The sequence below is a fragment of the Acomys minous genome (genome assembly GCF_964271855.1).
Source record: "Acomys minous genome assembly, chromosome: 19".
In the NCBI taxonomy this organism is placed as follows: Eukaryota; Metazoa; Chordata; class Mammalia; order Rodentia; family Muridae; genus Acomys; species Acomys minous.
In genome coordinates this window covers 64,713,473-64,730,627 of record NC_140499.1, presented here as the reverse complement: position 1 = coordinate 64,730,627, position 17,155 = coordinate 64,713,473, and the positions used below count along the sequence as shown (strand labels likewise).

The following is a 17,155-nucleotide window of genomic DNA, read 5'->3' as shown; positions in this document are numbered from 1 at the left end:
AGTTTCTCTATGCATTCTTTGGTTGAGGGAAATCTGGATTGTCCAATTTCTGGCCATTACCAATAACATTGTAGAACAAATGTCCTTGTTGTATGGTAGAGCATCTTTGGTGTATATGCCCAGGAGTGGTATGCTTGGGTATTGAGGGAGTGCTGTTCCCAAGTTGCATAGAAAGTGCCAGAACGATTTCCAAAATGGTTGAACCCGTTTGTACTCTCACTAGCAATGAAGGAGAGTTCCCCTTTCTCCACATCCTTACCAGCATGTGCTCTGTCTTGAGTTTTTGGTCTTAGCCATTCGGAAGGTGTAAGATGGAATCCCTGAGAGGTATTGATTGTATTCTCCTGATGGCCATGGATGTTGAGCCTTTCGTTAAGTGTTTCTTAGAAATTTCATATTTTTTCCTTGAGAGGTTTCTGTTCAGCTCTGTATCCAATATTTTAATTGGATTATTTGGTTTGTTGGTGTTCAATTTCTTGAGTTCCTTATATGGACTGCATACTGGCCCTCTGTTGGATGGAGAGTTGGTGAAGATCTTTTCTCAGACAGTAGGCTATAGTTTTGTTTTTTGGCAGCAGCCTCTGTCTCATAGGAACTTTTCAATTTAATGATGTCTCACTTATTAATTGTTGATCTTAGAGTCTGGGCTGTTGGTATTTCTTCAGGAAGATGTCTCCTGTGCCAAAGAGTTCAAGGATCTTCCACACTATCTCTTTTAATAGATTTAGTCGTCCTCGTTTTATGATAATGTCTTTTGTGCTCTGGCACTTGAGGTTTGTGCTGTAATAACTATGGATCTAGGATGGTTTCCGTGAAATTCCCAGATCACTTTATTTTACCAATAAAGACACATGATACAGATGCTGTGGTGAAAAACCTGCTAGCTCAGAGAGGCAGAGAAAGCAGTCAGCTAACCTTCCTGCTCAGCTCACCTCCTGATGGAAAAGGTCCCAAAGTCTCATTAGCTCAGCTGACTGCCCAGGAAGAAAATACCTAGAAACCCAAGTCCAAAAGCTTCCAGAGGCCAAGGAGCTCCAGCTAAAATCCCAAGATCCTGTTATCCTGAAAGCTATCTTAATTGTTCCTCTACTCAAAGCCTTGCCTACACTTAATCCCTGTCAGCTGCTTGCTTGCCCCACCCATTGACCTAGGGTTCACTTTATTAAATTCTGTGTTTTTATAGTTCACAATGTCAGGGGTCACAATGGGATCAAAGGCAGTATAAACAGTTCACAATCTCAAGGACCAAAATGGGATCTCAGACAGGATTTTCTATTTCACCATCTCAGGGATCACATTGAATCCAACATCATGGAACATATCTGTTTGCTTTTTTGACATGTAGACATGCAGTAGACCAGCACAATTCATTGAAGGTGCTTTTATTTTTCTATCATATGGTTTGCCTTCTTCCTCAAAAATTACACGTGGGCGTGTATTTCTGGATCTTTGTTTGGATTCCATTGATCCACTTGTCTGTGTTTATGCCAGTACCATGCACTTTTTATCACTGTTGCTCTATAGTACATCCTGAGATCAGGGACAACCATCCCTCCAGATGATGTTTTCATGGTCAGGATTGTCTTAGCTATTCTGGATTTTTGTTGTCCCAAATGAAGTAGAGAGCTGGTTTTTCAGGAGCCGTAAAGAATTGTGTTGGCATTTAATGGGAACGGCATTAAATCTGTGGGTTGCTGTGGTAAGATGGCCATTGTTTCTTGGTTAATCCTACCTATCCTCGACCATGGAACATCTTTCCATCTTCTCATATTTTCTTCAGTCTCTTTCTTCAGAGATTTGATGGTTTTTTTTTTCATACAAGACATTTAGTTCCTTGGTTACAGTTACATCAAGATTCTTTATGGTTTTTGTGGCTATTGTCCAGAGCGTTGTTTCCCTGGCTCTACCCATCAGGAGATCAAAGCAGAAGCTCAGTCTCACAGCCCAACTTAGGGCAGAGTACAGGGAGTGCTATGGAGGAGTTGGGGATAGAAGGACCCATATGGGACAGGATCTCTATAAAAGACTAACAGAATCAAGAAATCTGGGCTCATGGTTTTTGCAGATTCTGTGCACCAAAGAAGGACCATGCATGGAGAAAAGCCAGGCACCCCACTCAGAGGTAGCCTATTGGCATCTCCATCTCAATATGGGGCCCATAATAAGTAGAGCTGGGGCTGTTCCTGCCATGGACTTGGTTGCCTGTACTTAGATGACTTTCCCGTGGCCGGGTGCTTTACCATGCTGCAGAGGAAGAGGATGTAGGCAGACCTGAGGAGACCTGATAGGCTGGGGTCAGTTGGTAGGGGAGAAGGGCTCCCCCTCTCTGAGGACTTGGATAGGGAAATTGAGGGGCAAAGATGATGCCTGGAGGAAATGAGGGAGGGGGCTACAATTGGGTTATCAAGTGAAAAATATTTAAATATACATAAATTTTTAACAGAATGTATAAAAATTTCCCAAACACTTAAAAAGTTGTGTATTATAGGCAAAACCAGTTCCCAGTTTATCTAATTCAATACAGAGAAAGAAATGAAGTACTGTAAGAGTCACTAGGGGCTCGGACGGTCTTGTCTGAAATTCATATTCAAATCTGGGTAGATAATTACAGAGACGCACAACTTTCCAGTCTCAGCACGTGGGGAACAGAGTGGAGGTGAGACACTAAAAGTCTGAAAAGTTTTTGTTCTTATGTCCTACAGGAAGAAGAGAAACCATATCTTAATTCTTCACTTTGGATAGAAATTGAACCTCAAACTGTCTCCAGTAGAAATGTCAGGGGACCAGGCAGTCGCGACCCGGGGTTACACACATATTGCTGTACAGGAGATTTCCTACAGGTCGACCATCCACAACTTCTCCTTTTGCCTGGAGGGAATGCCGGACCCCATTTTCAGTGGGACTTTCTCATCAGGAGCTGATGACAACCTGAAATGGTGTTTGAGAGTTCACCCCAAAGGCATTGACCTAGAAAGCAAAGATTATGTGTCAGTTTACCTGGTGTTGCTCAGGAGTCCGAAGACCCCAGATTGGGCAAAGTTCCAGTTTTGTATTATAAATGCGGAAGGAGACAAAACTCTGGGAATGAGTAGCCCACGGGTCTTTAAGTTCCTTCCTGGAGACAACTGGGGATACAAAATGTTCATCCTTCAAGATTTCCTTTTGTCCCTGGCAGAAGACCTTCTCCCTGAGAACAACCTCACCCTGCTCTGCAATGTGACCATGGTCCAAGACACCTATAGCATTTCTGAAGAGGACTGGACACCTGCGATAAAGGTTCCAAGGTGTACATTGACTGCTGACCTAGGGGAGCTGTGGGAGTCTTCCCGCTTCACAGACTGCAGCCTGTTGGTAGCTGGTCATGAATTCCGGGCTCACAAGGCCATCTTAGGGGCTCGCTCTCCGGTTTTCAGAGCCATGTTTGAACATGACATGAAGGAGAAACAAAGACACCGAATTGAGATCCAGGACATGGAGCCTCAAGTCTTCAAGGAGATGATGGGATTCATTTACACAGGGAAGGCGCCAAACCTCCGCAACTTGGCCCCTGATGTGCTGGCAGCTGCTGACAGGTATGGCCTGGAGCATTTGAAGGCCATGTGTGAGGACGCCCTCTGCAGGGACCTCTCAGTAGAGAATGCTGCTCACACTCTCTTCCTGGCTGACCTCCACAGTGCACAAGAGCTGAAAATGCAGGCCCTGGGTTTCATTACAGGTCATGCTTCCGAGGTCTCTGAGACCTCAGGGTGGAAGGAAATGGGGGAAGCCCATCCCCACTTGCTGGCTGAAGCATTCCAGTCCCTGGCTTCTGCACAGGGTCCCTGGCTGGAGCCCCCTCTCAAACGCCTGAAGAGATCCTAGCTCTTGGTTAGATGTGACCTAGCCCTGTCTTCCTCAAGGGTAGACAGTGCTGTGACCAGTGACCTCCAGGTACACCAAGGCATTGCTGCTGCATTTACACTGGATCTGGGCAAAGACAGCCTGGTGGCTCAGGATTTCAAACATCTGGAAGAAGTTGAAATGATTGCCATGTGGGTAGCCCAGGGCTCTGCTGTGCTCTACCTAACATCTGCCTTCTTCCTGGAATTGTTTCATTTTGTCCACTGACTTGAAGACTGAGTCAACTTAGGTGCTTGCAGGAACCACAGTTTGGAGAGATGGTTTTTAGGAGGTGTCGGGGGACCTGTTTTGATTCGACTGAGCAGAACGCATGACCAAGGGGTCAGTAACAATGAGAAAAGGAACATTAACATGTACTCTTAAAGGTAGGAAAAGACAAAGACTTGTTTTCCACCCATAACTCAGTGTGTGGGGACTGGAGAGTCAACTCAGGTGATAAAAGCAATGATGCTCTTGCAGAGGACACGTGGACTCTTCCCAGCACACACAGGAGTTTTCATCCATCTGTGACTGGACATCCAGGGATCTGAGACACTTCCTGGAGTGCATGGGCACATACATCTCTGCAGACAGAGCCTTGCAATTGAAATAGAAAGTGAATAAAAGTGTTTTAATCAATTGTAGAGTCCCTTTATTTTTTATTATTAATTAGTTAATTAACATTCTTTACTTTAGACTGGACCTTACCCTCTCCCCTCCTCCCTGTCCCTTTCTCTCCCCCCCTCCCTGTTCCTGTCTATCCTCTCCCTTCCCCTCCTCTTATGCCCCCCTCTCTTTCGTTTCAGGGAAGAGGAGACCTCCTATGGGTATCAACCCACCTTGGCATGTCAAGTACACCTGGTGGCATCTTCTATTGACACTACACAAGGTGGTCGTTGGTCCCCTTAGGGAAAAGGGACCCAAAAGCAGGCAACAGTCAGGGCCAGTCCCCACTCCTCCTGTTAGAGCCCACATGAGAACCAAGCTGTACCTGTTACACCTGTGTGCGGGTCTAGGTCTACTCCATGGATGTTCTCTGGGTGATGGTTCAGTCCCTGTGATCCCCCATAGTTCCAGGTTTGTTTTGTAGGTTTTCCTTTTGTGTCCTTGACCACTTGACCCTTTCAATCCTTCCTCCCCCTCTTCCATGAGCCTGGTGAGGTGGTGCATGCCTCTAATCCCAGCACTCAGAGGGGCTGAGGCAGGTGGATCTATGAATTTGAGGCCAGCCTGGTCTACAAAGAAGTCCATGACAACCAAGGCTACACAGAGATACCTTGACACCTGATATGCAGGATTTCTGATATTCTACCTCTTTGAAAGGGTCATTAGACACCACCGCAAAGTGTTGAGAAACATGGATCCATGCCATGTCTGCCAGGAAACCAGGCAGACTGCTGCAGACCTTCCCCACTCTTCACAGACCCAGTGCCACAGTGTCATGCCCACCTCTGCAGCAGACCTCCTGTGGGAGCCTCGTTTGCCCACTGTTCCCATCTGCTATGGATACCGCACATCTTCCCTTCTAACTCCCCTCTGCTCTTTCTTTGCCATCTCCACCAGCCCAGGACAGGCCCCCATGCTAAGCCAAGGGCCACTCTTTCCAGGGTAACAAGAAGTCCAAAGGCAGATCCATGTACCATCCTTTGCTCCCCCACTTCCAATTTCCCCATTCTCAGTCCCAGCTCTGTAGCAGAAACTCTTCTCTGGTCTTTCCTTCCTGTCTGAGACCTCATCTCCCCCTTCCAATGGGTCACACAGATCTTCTCCCCCAGTCTTCCTTACCCCAACACCCCCCATCATCCCAGCCCCCAACACAGCAGACCTTTTCTAGGAACAGGGCAGCGGAGCAGGGCAGGGAAACAGGTGAGGCAACCCCCCCTTCCGTGCGAATCCAGTGCCCCCGTCTCACCCCCATAGCTTGTACAGACCGCCATGTGCAGCCTTCCTTCCACCCACACCCCCCTACATCTCCTGTAGATCCCACAGACAATCCCCTTTAACCCCCTCTTTTCCACTCATGGCTGTATTCCAGCCACAAATGCAATCGCTCCGTGATAACCCACAGGTCAAACCTGCTAAGAAAGCTGCCTGTCATCTTCCTCTCTTCTGCTGCTCAAGATCCAAGCCCCGATTCCCCACCACAGCTGAGGCACAAGACATACCTTAAAAGGAACTTCATGAGAATGACAGAGGTTTTAAGGAAGTGAATAAATCCTTAAATAAAAGAATAGGCAAGCCTGGGTGTAGTGGCCCAAGCCTTTAATCCCAGAGCTTGGGGGGCAGAGGCAGGCTGACCTCTGTAAGTTTCAGGCCAGGACATCCAGGCCTATACACAGAGAAGCCCTGTCTCAAAACAAACAACAAAAACAACAACAAAGAAGTTAATAAATCCTTAAAGAAAAAAGGATGAGCTGGACAGTGGTGTTTGCCAGATAAGTTTCTTCTTTGGTGAGTGTAAATGTTTCTCTGAATCCCAGGAAGTGACTGTTGTCCTCAGACACCCCTCTTTGAGGCAGAGGTACATGCTCCAACGCTCTTTAAGTTCATGGCCAGCCTTCTTCACCTGACCTCATCCCCTCACCTTTGGAGATGCAATTCTGCAGTCTCCATGGGCACAAGTGGGTTTATTTCACCTCCTCCTCTCCTGCCCTCCCTCCAGAGCTGCCTGTACTATCACAGCTTTTCTAGGGCCTCCTGGGTTTTTTGTTTTGTTTTGGTTGGTTGATTTTTGTTTTTGAGAGAGGGTTTTTCTGTGTAGCCTTGGCTGTCCTGGACTCACTTTGTCGACCAGGCTGGCCTCAAACTCACAGAAATTTGCCTTGTTCTGTCTCCGGAGTGCTGTGATTAAAGGCATGTGTCAAACCAGGCTTTGTGGTGCATACTTTAATCCCAGCACTAGGGAGGCGAGACAAGCAGTTTGCTGTGAGTTCGAGGCCACCCTGTTCTACAAAGCAAGTCCAGGACAGCCAGGGATACACAGAGAAACCCTGTCTCAAAAACAAACAAATAAAAACAAAACAAAACAAAACAAAAGGCTTGCACCACCATGCCTGGCTCCAATTGCTTTCTGTAACAGGATTAAGTCAAGTTAACCCTAGGTCAAGAGGTGGAGCAGCACCAGCTGACAGGGATTAAACAGAAAGGAGGGGCACTGACTTAAGGAGTATTTAAGGCAGAGTGCTGAAGAAGAGCTTTGGGGGATTTTGACTTTTAGCTTTTGGCTTTTTCCTCTGGGTCATGAGTTGAGTAGGAAGGTCAGCTGGGTGCTTTCTCTGCCTCTCTGAGCTAGCAGGCCTTCACCTTAGCCTCTGGCTCCTGAGTTCATTGGTAAATCAAACAGTTGGGGCTTGTTTAAAGAACACTGATGGGCCCTAAATTTATTCACTTTTTCGATTGACTTGGCCAGAATTCCCATCAGATAATCAGTTCAAAATGGTATCTTAGGTTATAATAGTATTTGGGACCTCTGCGAATACTGTAAGCTGTCAGAGAAATGAAAAAAAAAAGGATTCTCCGTTTCGTATTTCTCATTTACCCACTCCAAGCCCTGATTGTTTTGTGTTCTCTCCCCCCCCCCTCTCTCTCCATCTCACACACACACACACACACACACACACACACACACACACACACACACACACACTGTGTAATTGCCTGCTTTTTAAGTCACTGTTGAAGCAGTGCACCATGACTGAATGGAAGCAGAGGAGCAGACCCCTGCAGTGTGCACACATCCCCTACACACTTTCCCAGGCTGGTGCATTTCTACTTCCCTGCTGCAGCACCCTCCAATTATGACTATGGCTTACTTTTATTTTTTTTAATCTCTAAGCTCAGGAGGCTCAGGAGGAAGAAGACAAGTTAGATGGCGCCATTGGTGAAAATATTCTGTCTCTTTTTCCATTGTGTATTTCTAGCCTATTTATGAAAAATCAGGTGTCCATAGATAGGTATTTAGGTTTATGTCTCAGTCTTCAATTCCATTCCATTGATCAATATGTCTGCTTTAGGCCAATACCATACAGTTTTCATTACTGTAACCCTATAACACAACTTGAAATCAGAAATGAGAGATCCTGTAGTCCTTTTATTGCTCAGGATTGTTTTAGCTATCATTTTTGTTGTTGTTGATGTGGTTGTGTTTTGTTGGGTTTCCATATGAAATTGAGAACTGTCTTTGAAGATCTGTGAAGAGTTGTGGTGCCATTTTGGTGGGGATTGCATCCAGTGTGTAGATTGTTTTTAGTAAGGTGGTCATTTTTACTAGGTTAATCCTCCTGATCTGTGAGCACTGGGGATATTTCCATCTTCTTATATCTTCTTCAACTTCTTTCTTCAAAGACTTGAATTTTTATCCTATAAGTCCTTTGATTGCTTGGCTAAAGTTGCTCAAGATGTTTATATTCCTCGGGGGTATTGTGAAAGGTGGGTTTCTGGATTTCTTTCTAATTCTGTTTATCATTTTTATATGGGAGCTCTGCTGACTTTTGTGAGTACATTGTTATCCAGGTACTTGATGAAAGTGATTATTAGCTGTAGAAGATCCTGGGTGGAATTTTTAGGTTCACACGTCTACCTTCATATCATCTGCAAAGAAGAATATTTTGACTTCTTTTTTCCAATCTGTGTGCCCTTTATCTCCTTCAGTTGTCTCATTGCTCTTTCGAAGACATCAAGTACTATATTCTATGGGAAGAGAGAGAGTTGACAACCTTGTCTTGTTCCTGATTTTAGTGGAGTTGGTTTGAGTGTCTCTCCATGTAGGTCGATGCTGGCTGTGGGCTTGCTGGATCCTGCCTTTATTATGCTCAGTTGATGTGTCTCTAATATCTCCAGGATGTTTCTCATGAATGGTGTTGGATTTTGTCAAAGGCCTTTTCTACATCTAATGAGGTGATGTGTGCTTTCATCTTTCAATTTGGTTATACAGTAGAATCAATGTCCTGATTTTTGCCTGTTGAACCATCTTGCATCATTGGCATGAGGAGGAACATGGTGGATGAGCTTTGATGTGACTTAGGGTTTGGATTTTGAGTATTTTATTGAGTACTTCTGAATAATTTTTCATAAAGGAAATTGGTCTGTAATTCTCTTTCTTTGTTGGGTCTTTATGTAGTTTGGGTATGAGGGTAACAGTAGCGTCATGAACAGATTGGGCAATGAGCCTTCTGTTGGTATTTAGTGGAATTATTTGATTAGTATTGGTGCTAACTGTTCTTTGGAAGACTTGCTAAATTCTGTGCTAAAATGGTCTGGCCCTGGTTCTTTTTGTGTGAGGTAACTTATTTTTTCTTTTTCTTTATTCTTCTCTCAAGCAGTACATCCCGACTGCAGCCTCCCTTACCTAAGCTCCTCCAAAATCTGCCCCCTCTACTTCCCCTCTCCTCTAAAACTACTGTTCCTACTTTTCTTCCAAACAAAGTACACCTCCCAGGAATACCAACTGATGGCAGCATGACAAGATGCACTAAGAGTAGGCTTAACCCATCACACCAGGGCTGGGTGAGGTAACACAGGAGTAGGCAGAGGGTCTCAATAGAAGCCAGAAGAATCAAAGATGTCCTACTCCCACTGCTAGCAGTCATGTAGAAGGGGATGGTTTGGAATGGTAAGATCTGTGGGACCTCAGTAGCTGTGAGGGGAGGGGCAGTGAAGTCCCCCACAGGGTGTCTGCTGTAGAGCCAGAGATGGTACTGAGGGATTGCCCTTGGGGGAGCTGAGGGAGAAGAGATATTCAAGCCCATATACAGCTTGGTCTTCTGGCCACCATGGCCTGGGGCTTAGCACTGGGTGCCTGCTGGAGTCTGGGGGCGCGGGTGGGGGATCTGGGATGAAGAGAAGAGTGGGAGGATATTAGATGGGGATGTTCTGTGGGATCCACGTGAGCCATGGGCAGGCATGGAGGTGGGCTGCTGCTGTCTCAGGCTGAACTGCACTGCACCAGTGTCTTGGGATGCAAATGTGGATCTGACCTCAGGTCACTCAGCCAAGCCAAGGTGAGTACTGAGTCCAAAGAGACTCAGGCTCCAATGCAAAGCTAGCCATACACAGGCAGCACCCATGCCTTGTGTTTCAGATGGAACTCTGGGCCACAAGGTGATAGTGTCTGGGTCCAGAGGAGACTACAGATGCTAGTCCAGCTTGCTATACCCTAGAAAACCTTCGGGAACCATCGATGAAAAAATCAAGATATTCCATGACAAAATGAAATTCAAACAGTACCTACCCACAAATCCATCCATACAGAAGTCACTAGAAAGCAAACTCCAACCCAAAGAGGCTAACTACACACCAGGATAACACAGGAAATAACTTCACTTCATCAAAACAAAAACTAGACTAACACATTACACAGCCAACATCAAAATGAAAGGACCTAACCGTCACTGGGCATTAATTTCTCTCATCATCAGTGGTCTCAACTCTTCAATAAAAAGACACAGACTCACAGAATGTATGCATAAATAATACAACATTCCTCTGCATTCAAGAATCACATCTCAGCATCAAGGATAGACATTACCTCAGAGGAAAAGTCTGGAAAAATGGCTTCTAAGCAAATAGAGAAAGGCAGCAAATTGGAGTAGCCATTCTAATATTAATCAAACAGACTTTCAAACAAAATCAATAAAAAAAATTGGGCAAGGACGCTTCAGACTCATCAGAGGAAAATTCAACCAAGACACAGGGCAATTCTGAACAGCTATGCTCCAAATAAAAGGGCACCCATAATTGGAAAAGATACAGCAATAAAGCTTAAACTATGCATTGATCACCACACATTAAAAGTGAGAGGCTTCAATATCTCCCTCTAACCAAACGGTAGGGTCTAGGAAACAGGAGCTAAACCAAGAGATAATGAAAGTAGCCGATGTCGTGAATCAAATGGACCTAAGAGATATATATATATAATTCACCGAAACACCAATGATTACATCTTCTTCTCAGCAGCTCATGGAAACTTCTCCAAAAATTCACTATATAGTATGTCACAAAGTGAGCCACACCAGACACAAGAAAATTGAAATAATACTTTGTATCCTATCAGACTACCATGGACTAAAGCTGGACCTCAACAACAACAAGAGAAGTAACAAAAATCCTACACTACTTGGAAACTGAACAACTCTCTACTCAACGACAGCTGGGTCAGAGAAGAAATGAAGAAAGAAATTAGGGACTTCCTAAAATTCAGTGAAAGCAAAGGTAAACCATACACAAACATGTGGGACACATTGAAAGCAGTGCTTAGAGGGAAATTCATAGCACTAAGTGCCTTCACAAAGAGATTGGAAAAATCTCAAACGGGCAACTTAATGACACATGTGGAAGCCCTAGGGGGGGGGAAAGAAGCAGGACCACCCAGGAGGAGTAGATGGCTGGAAATAATTAAACTCAGGGCTGAAGTCAATACATTGGAAAGAAAGAGAACATGTCAAAGAATCAACAACATCAAGAGCTGGTCTTTAAGAAATCACCAAGATAGACAAAACCTTAGCCAAACTAACTTAAAGGCAGAGGAACACTATCCAAATCAACAAAACCAGAAACAAAAAGGGAGACATACAAACAGACACTGGAGAAATAAAAAAAATCATTAGGTCTTACCACAGAAGCCCATATGACACAGAATGTGAAAATCTAGAAGATATGGACACTTTTCTTTTTTTTTTAAAAATATTTTATTAATTTATTCTTGTTACATATGGACACTTTTCTTGATAGATTCTGCTTTCTAATGTTGAACCAAGATCAGGTAGAGAAATGACATAGTCCTATTTCTCCTACATATGGAGAAGCAGTCATCAAAAGTCTCCCAACCAAACAGAAGCCCAGGGTCAGATGGTTTCATTGCAGAATTCTACCAGAACTTCAAAAAAGAGCTAGCTCCGATGCTCTTGAAAGTACTCGACAAAATAGAAATGGGAGGAACATGGCAGGGATAAATGTAACACAATCACAAAAGGATAGTAACTGTGTGGAATTCACACCATCCCTTCACTTATGGACCTTTAGCTACAGGAAGAAGATACACATGGGATGGCCCTTCTTGCTAAACCTTGAGTCCATCTGGAGTGAACTCAAACCCCAGAATGGAGGTCCTACCTGTGAGAAAGATTTGGCTTCAGTTCAAGTAGGCAGATCCATATGGAATCCTGATTTGGAGGTCCAACAACACAAAGTTGACACTAGATCTCAAAACAGGGAGCCACACCCTTTTAATCCAGGTCTTGAGCCTGGCAACCACACCTTTAATTAGGCCACACCTTCCCTGCAAGACTATATAAAGGCATGGAAGAAGGAAGGTTGAGATTTTTGCCACTTGGCCCCTCTTGGCTAGCAAGTGCAGTCCATCACCGGCATTACTGCCTGCTTCTGCAGGTTTACAGTGTATACTGAAGACCAGCAGAGACATCACCTCCTGGACTGAACAGCTGACAGGCCTCTTGGCATCTCTGTGCACAGCCAACGGTCAGTGGATTAGCTTGACTGCAGCCTGTAAGTCATTCTCCTTAATGCCCTTGATCTAGCTTCCTTCATTCTCTATGTTCTGTTACTCTGAAATTTTCATGATGTCCTTGTTTTTGACAGCTGAAATAGAATTCCATGGCGTAGATGGACCACAGTTTCTCTCTGCATTCTTTGGTTGAGGGACATCTGGATTGTCCAATTTCTGGCCATTACCAATAACACTGTAGAACAAATGTCCTTGTTGTATGGTAGAGCATCTTTGGTGTATATGCCCAGGAGTGGTATGCTTGGGTATTGAGGGAGTGCTGTTCCCAAGTTTCATAGAAAGTGCCAGAATGATTTCCAAAATGGTTGAACCCGTTTGCACTCTCACTAGCAATGAAGGAGTGTTCCCCTTTCTCCACATCCTTACCAGCATGTGCGCTGTGTTGAGTTTTTGGTCTTAGCCATTCTGAAGGTGTAAGATGGAATCCCTGAGAGGTATTGATTGTATTTTCCTGATGGCTATAGATGTTGAGCCTTTCCTTAAGTGCTTCTTAGAAATTATACACTTCTTCCTTGAGAGGTTTCTGTTCAGGTCTGTACCCAATATTTTAATGGGATTATTTGCTTTGTTGGTGTTTAATTTCTTGAGTTCCTTATCTAGACTGCATATTAGCCCTCTGTTGGATGTTGAGTTGGTGAAGATCTTTTCTCAGACAGTAGGCCGTAGTTTTGTTTTTTGGCAGTGGCCTCTGTTTCATAGGAACTTCTCAATTTAATGATGTCTCACTTATTAATTGTTGATCTTAGAGTCTGAGCTGTTGGTGTCTCTTCAGGAAGTTGTCTCCTGTGCCAAAGGGTTCAAGGATCCTCCACACTATCTCCTCTAATAGATTTAGTGTTCCTCTTGGACTTGAGTTTTGTGCATTGTAATAAATATGGATCTAGGATGTTCTCACTGAAAATCCCAGATCACTTTATTTTTCCACTAAAGACACAGGAGACATATGCTGTGGTGAAAAACCTGCTAGCTCAGAGAGGCAGAGAAAGCACCCAGCTGACCTCCCTGCTCAGCTCCCCTCCTGATGGAAAAGGTCCCGAAGTCTCATTAGCTCAGCTGTCTGCCCAGGAAGAAAATACCTAAAAACTTGCTGGCTGAAGCATTCCATTCCCTGGCTTTTGCACAGGGTCCCTGGCTGGAGCCCCCTCTCAAACGACTGAAGCAATCTTTGCACCTGGATTGTTGTGACTAACCTTGTCTTCCACAAGGTCAGACTGTGCTGTGACCAGTGACCTCCAGGTACACCAAGGCATTGCTGCTGCATTTACAGTGGATCTGGGGAAAGACAGCCTGGTGGCTCAGGATTTCAAACATCTGGAATAAGTTGGAGTGGTTGCCATGTGGGCAATCCTGGAGTCAGGTGTGGTCTACCTAACATCTGCCTCCTTGCTGTACTTTTTTCGTGTTTGTCTCCTGAGTAGGAGAGTGAGAGTCAGCGTAGGTGCTTGCAACTTATGCCCCAAAATGATATTTTGGGGAGAGGGAACTTTTTTCTTTCAACTGGAAAAACATAATACCAAAGGATCAGGTCAGAGGAGAAAACAAATATTTACATTTAATCTTAAGGGGAGAAAAAGATAAACCAACCTTTCCCTCCGCCCATAACTCAGTTTGTGGGGACTGGGGAGATAACTCAGGTGGCAAAATCAACCTGGACTGTTTCCAGGACCACAGGAGTTTTCATCCATCTGTGACTGGACATCCAGGGGATCTGAGACACTTCCTGGAGTGCATGGGCATATACATCTCTGTAGACAGAGCCTTACAATGTAATGTGAACTGAATAAAAATGATGAAATCTCCTGTGGTTTTCCATCCTGTTAATGTTCAGCGACAGCACGTTTAGTCCATCCAGCTCTGCTCTGCTGTGAATGACTCTACTAGACTCTTGTCTGCCATCCTAGCATAGTTTTATTAATAGGGCTGGGGGTTGGGTGTCCCTTATGGGATGGGTCTCAGGTTAGAAGTCAATGAATGGCCAGTCCCTCCATCTCTGCTCCATCTCGAGCCCCACATTTTTTTGTAGAGGAGACAAATATAGGTCCAAACTGTTATGAACCTAGTTGTGCAAGTGTCCTTGTGGCATGGAGAAGATTACTTTGGAATAGAAACTATGAGAGACACCCTGGTGACTCTAGCATTTAGGAAACAGGGAAAATGAAATTGGTGACTCCGTGGTTTCCCAGTAGCCTGTGAGTCAGCATGCACTCCCCAGGACCATACATCTGGGAGCTCAGCCTTCTCATCTAAGAATAGCTGCACAACCCGCTCAGACACACATCTCTGTCAGATATAGGTGGTTTAATTCATGCACCTCCAACACTGATCATGATCAGGGACACACAGATGCCCACTCATTTTCAGAGTGAATTTTTCATGGAGAAAACCATAACCATAGGGCAAGATTCAATTCTATCCCAGGCATATTGTGGTAGGTAGCTAGACACCCTATTTTCCCTTACTGTTAAGCTCATTATCTGAGATATAGGGTTGGGGAACCTGGGTATCTTCCAGTTCCCTCTCCAGGCCAGAGGGTCTGGGCATAGTCCAGGTTTTTACTTTCTCATGAAAAAAAGAACATAGCAGGGTATTATGGTTTACCTAGCGCAGAATTTACATTTAACATCTTTGAATATTCTATTTTTAAGAGCAAGTATTGAACTGTGAGCCAGGGAAGTCAAAACAGCTATTCCTGTGTTAGCTGGCAAGGGCTAAGCATATCAGGGCATGTGTCAATGTTGGAAGGCTTCAGCATTCCTTCCTTGGTTTTTTCCTGGTGTCAAATACTTACTTCTATATTTTATTCAAGATCTATGGGTTTATAGTGAGTCCTTAAAACAAAAGGGTTGACTGCAGAATGCCAAGTTCACCATGTTAAGGGGGCTCTCTAGGCATGTGGGCTGGGTAGGAGGTGATCTGGTGTTTGCAAGGTCTTGTACCATGATGAACCCGCAAACTGCTTCCTGCCTCTGACATGCTGTCAGGAGCCATTGATTTGGGGAAGTCCAGTAGGCATGAGAGGTCTCTGGAGGTGATCCAGTATTTGCAAGGTCTGTGTCATGATGCACCCCAGAATTGCTTCCAAACTCTGACCCCTCTGTCAATTATGCATTGCTGCATCTCTCTAAAATCCTGCATTAGAGCCAGGCATGGTGGCGCATGCCTTTAATCCCAGCACCCAGGGAAGCAGAGGCAGGTGGATCACTGTGAGTCTAAGGCCAGCTTGGTCTACAAAGTGAGTCCAGGACAGCCAAGATTACACAGAAAACCCTGTCTCAAAAATGAAAAAGTAGACACATCTGGCATTGATGAGAACTGGTATTTTCTGGGTATTGACCAGCTCTGATTGTTCAAGAAAAATGATGGCTGAATTTATTTGGTCCAAGTACACACACACACACACACACACACACACACACACACACACACACACACACACACACACACACACACCCTACAACACAGTACATAACAGCCAGGGCTTTGTGTCTGCAGTATAGCCCAGCTTACCTATCATGGTAGGCCTAGAATACTCCATCACAGCTGAAGCAGAAGCTCTGAGCCCCTGCTTGGGTGTTCTGCTCAGTCCAATCATGACAGGTTTCCCCAAAGAAGCCCGGTTGGGCTGTGTTTGTTGGAAGCATCTAAGTTGACTCTCAATTTCCAACCTATGAGACAAAAATGAAACAATTTCAGCAAGAAGGCACATGTTAGGTAGAGCATACCAGGCTCCAGGGCTGCCCACTTGGAGATCATTGCACTTTTTTCCAGATGTGTGAAAATCAGAGCCACCAGGCGGACTTTCCCCAGACTCACTGGAATTGCAGCAGCAATGCTCTGGTCTACCTGGGAGTGACTGGTAACAACAATAGTGGTTGCTTTTAGAAGAAAGATGTAGGTCACAGCTAAGTAGGTGCTGAGATTGCTTCAGGTGCTTGAGAGGAGGCTCCAGGAGAGGACTCTGTGAGGAAAACAGGTGGCTAAGATGGCCTTGTGAGACATGAATTCCTGGCCATCTACCAACAGTCTGTAGTGTGTGAAGCAGGAAGTCTCCCACAGCTCCCCTAGGTCATCTGTCAATGTGCACCTTGGAACCTTGGTTGTAGATGTCATGTTCTCTCCAGAAATGATGTGAGAGTCTTGAGCCATATCCACCACGCACAGGAGGGTGAGGTGGTCCTCAGGGAGAAGGCGTTCTGCCTTGGACAAGAGGAGATGTCTTTGGATGTACATTTTGAAATCCCAGGTGTTGCCCTGCAGGAACCTGAAGACAGTTCTGCTTCTCAGTCCTGGGCATTTCTCTGCTTAGGGACATGTGATCCAAAAGTGGAACTACACTCAAGCTGGGCCCTTAGGACATCCGAGTTACATGAGGTAGACTGATGGGTAGTCTGTGCTCCAGGAAGAAGATACCCATGGGATGGCCCTTCTTGCTAAACCTTGAGTCTATCTGGAATGAGCTCAAACCCCAGAATGGAGGGTCTGCCTGTGGGAAAGATTTGGCTTCAGTTCAAGTAGGCAGATCCATATGGAGTCCTGATTTGGAGGTCCAACAACACAAAGTTGACACTAGATCTCAAAACAGGGAGCCACACCCTTTTAATCAGGTCTTGAGCCTGGCAACCACACTTTTAATTAGGCCACACCTTCCCTGCAAGACTATGTAAGGGCATGGAAGAGGGTAGCATGGGATTTTTGACTCTTGGCCCCACTTAGCTAGCAAGTGCAGTCCATCACCGGCATTACTGCCTGCTTCTG

At 45.0% G+C, this 17,155-nt stretch overlaps 2 protein-coding genes across 2 annotated transcripts in view; one reads left to right on the top strand and one right to left on the bottom strand.

The window, feature by feature from the left end:
• Positions 1 to 17,155, bottom strand: part of LOC311590337 (speckle-type POZ protein-like) — a 399,822-nt gene that overhangs the window by 23,886 nt on the left and 358,781 nt on the right. The gene's annotated exons all lie outside the window — the stretch shown is intronic.
• Positions 2,773 to 3,861, top strand: LOC311590215 (speckle-type POZ protein-like; the record flags this gene model as incomplete). The annotated part of the gene is made up of 1 exon (XM_084769091.1): positions 2,773 to 3,861. One exon carries the CDS (start codon positions 2,773 to 2,775, stop codon positions 3,859 to 3,861), a length of 1,089 nt encoding a protein of 362 aa, XP_084625217.1.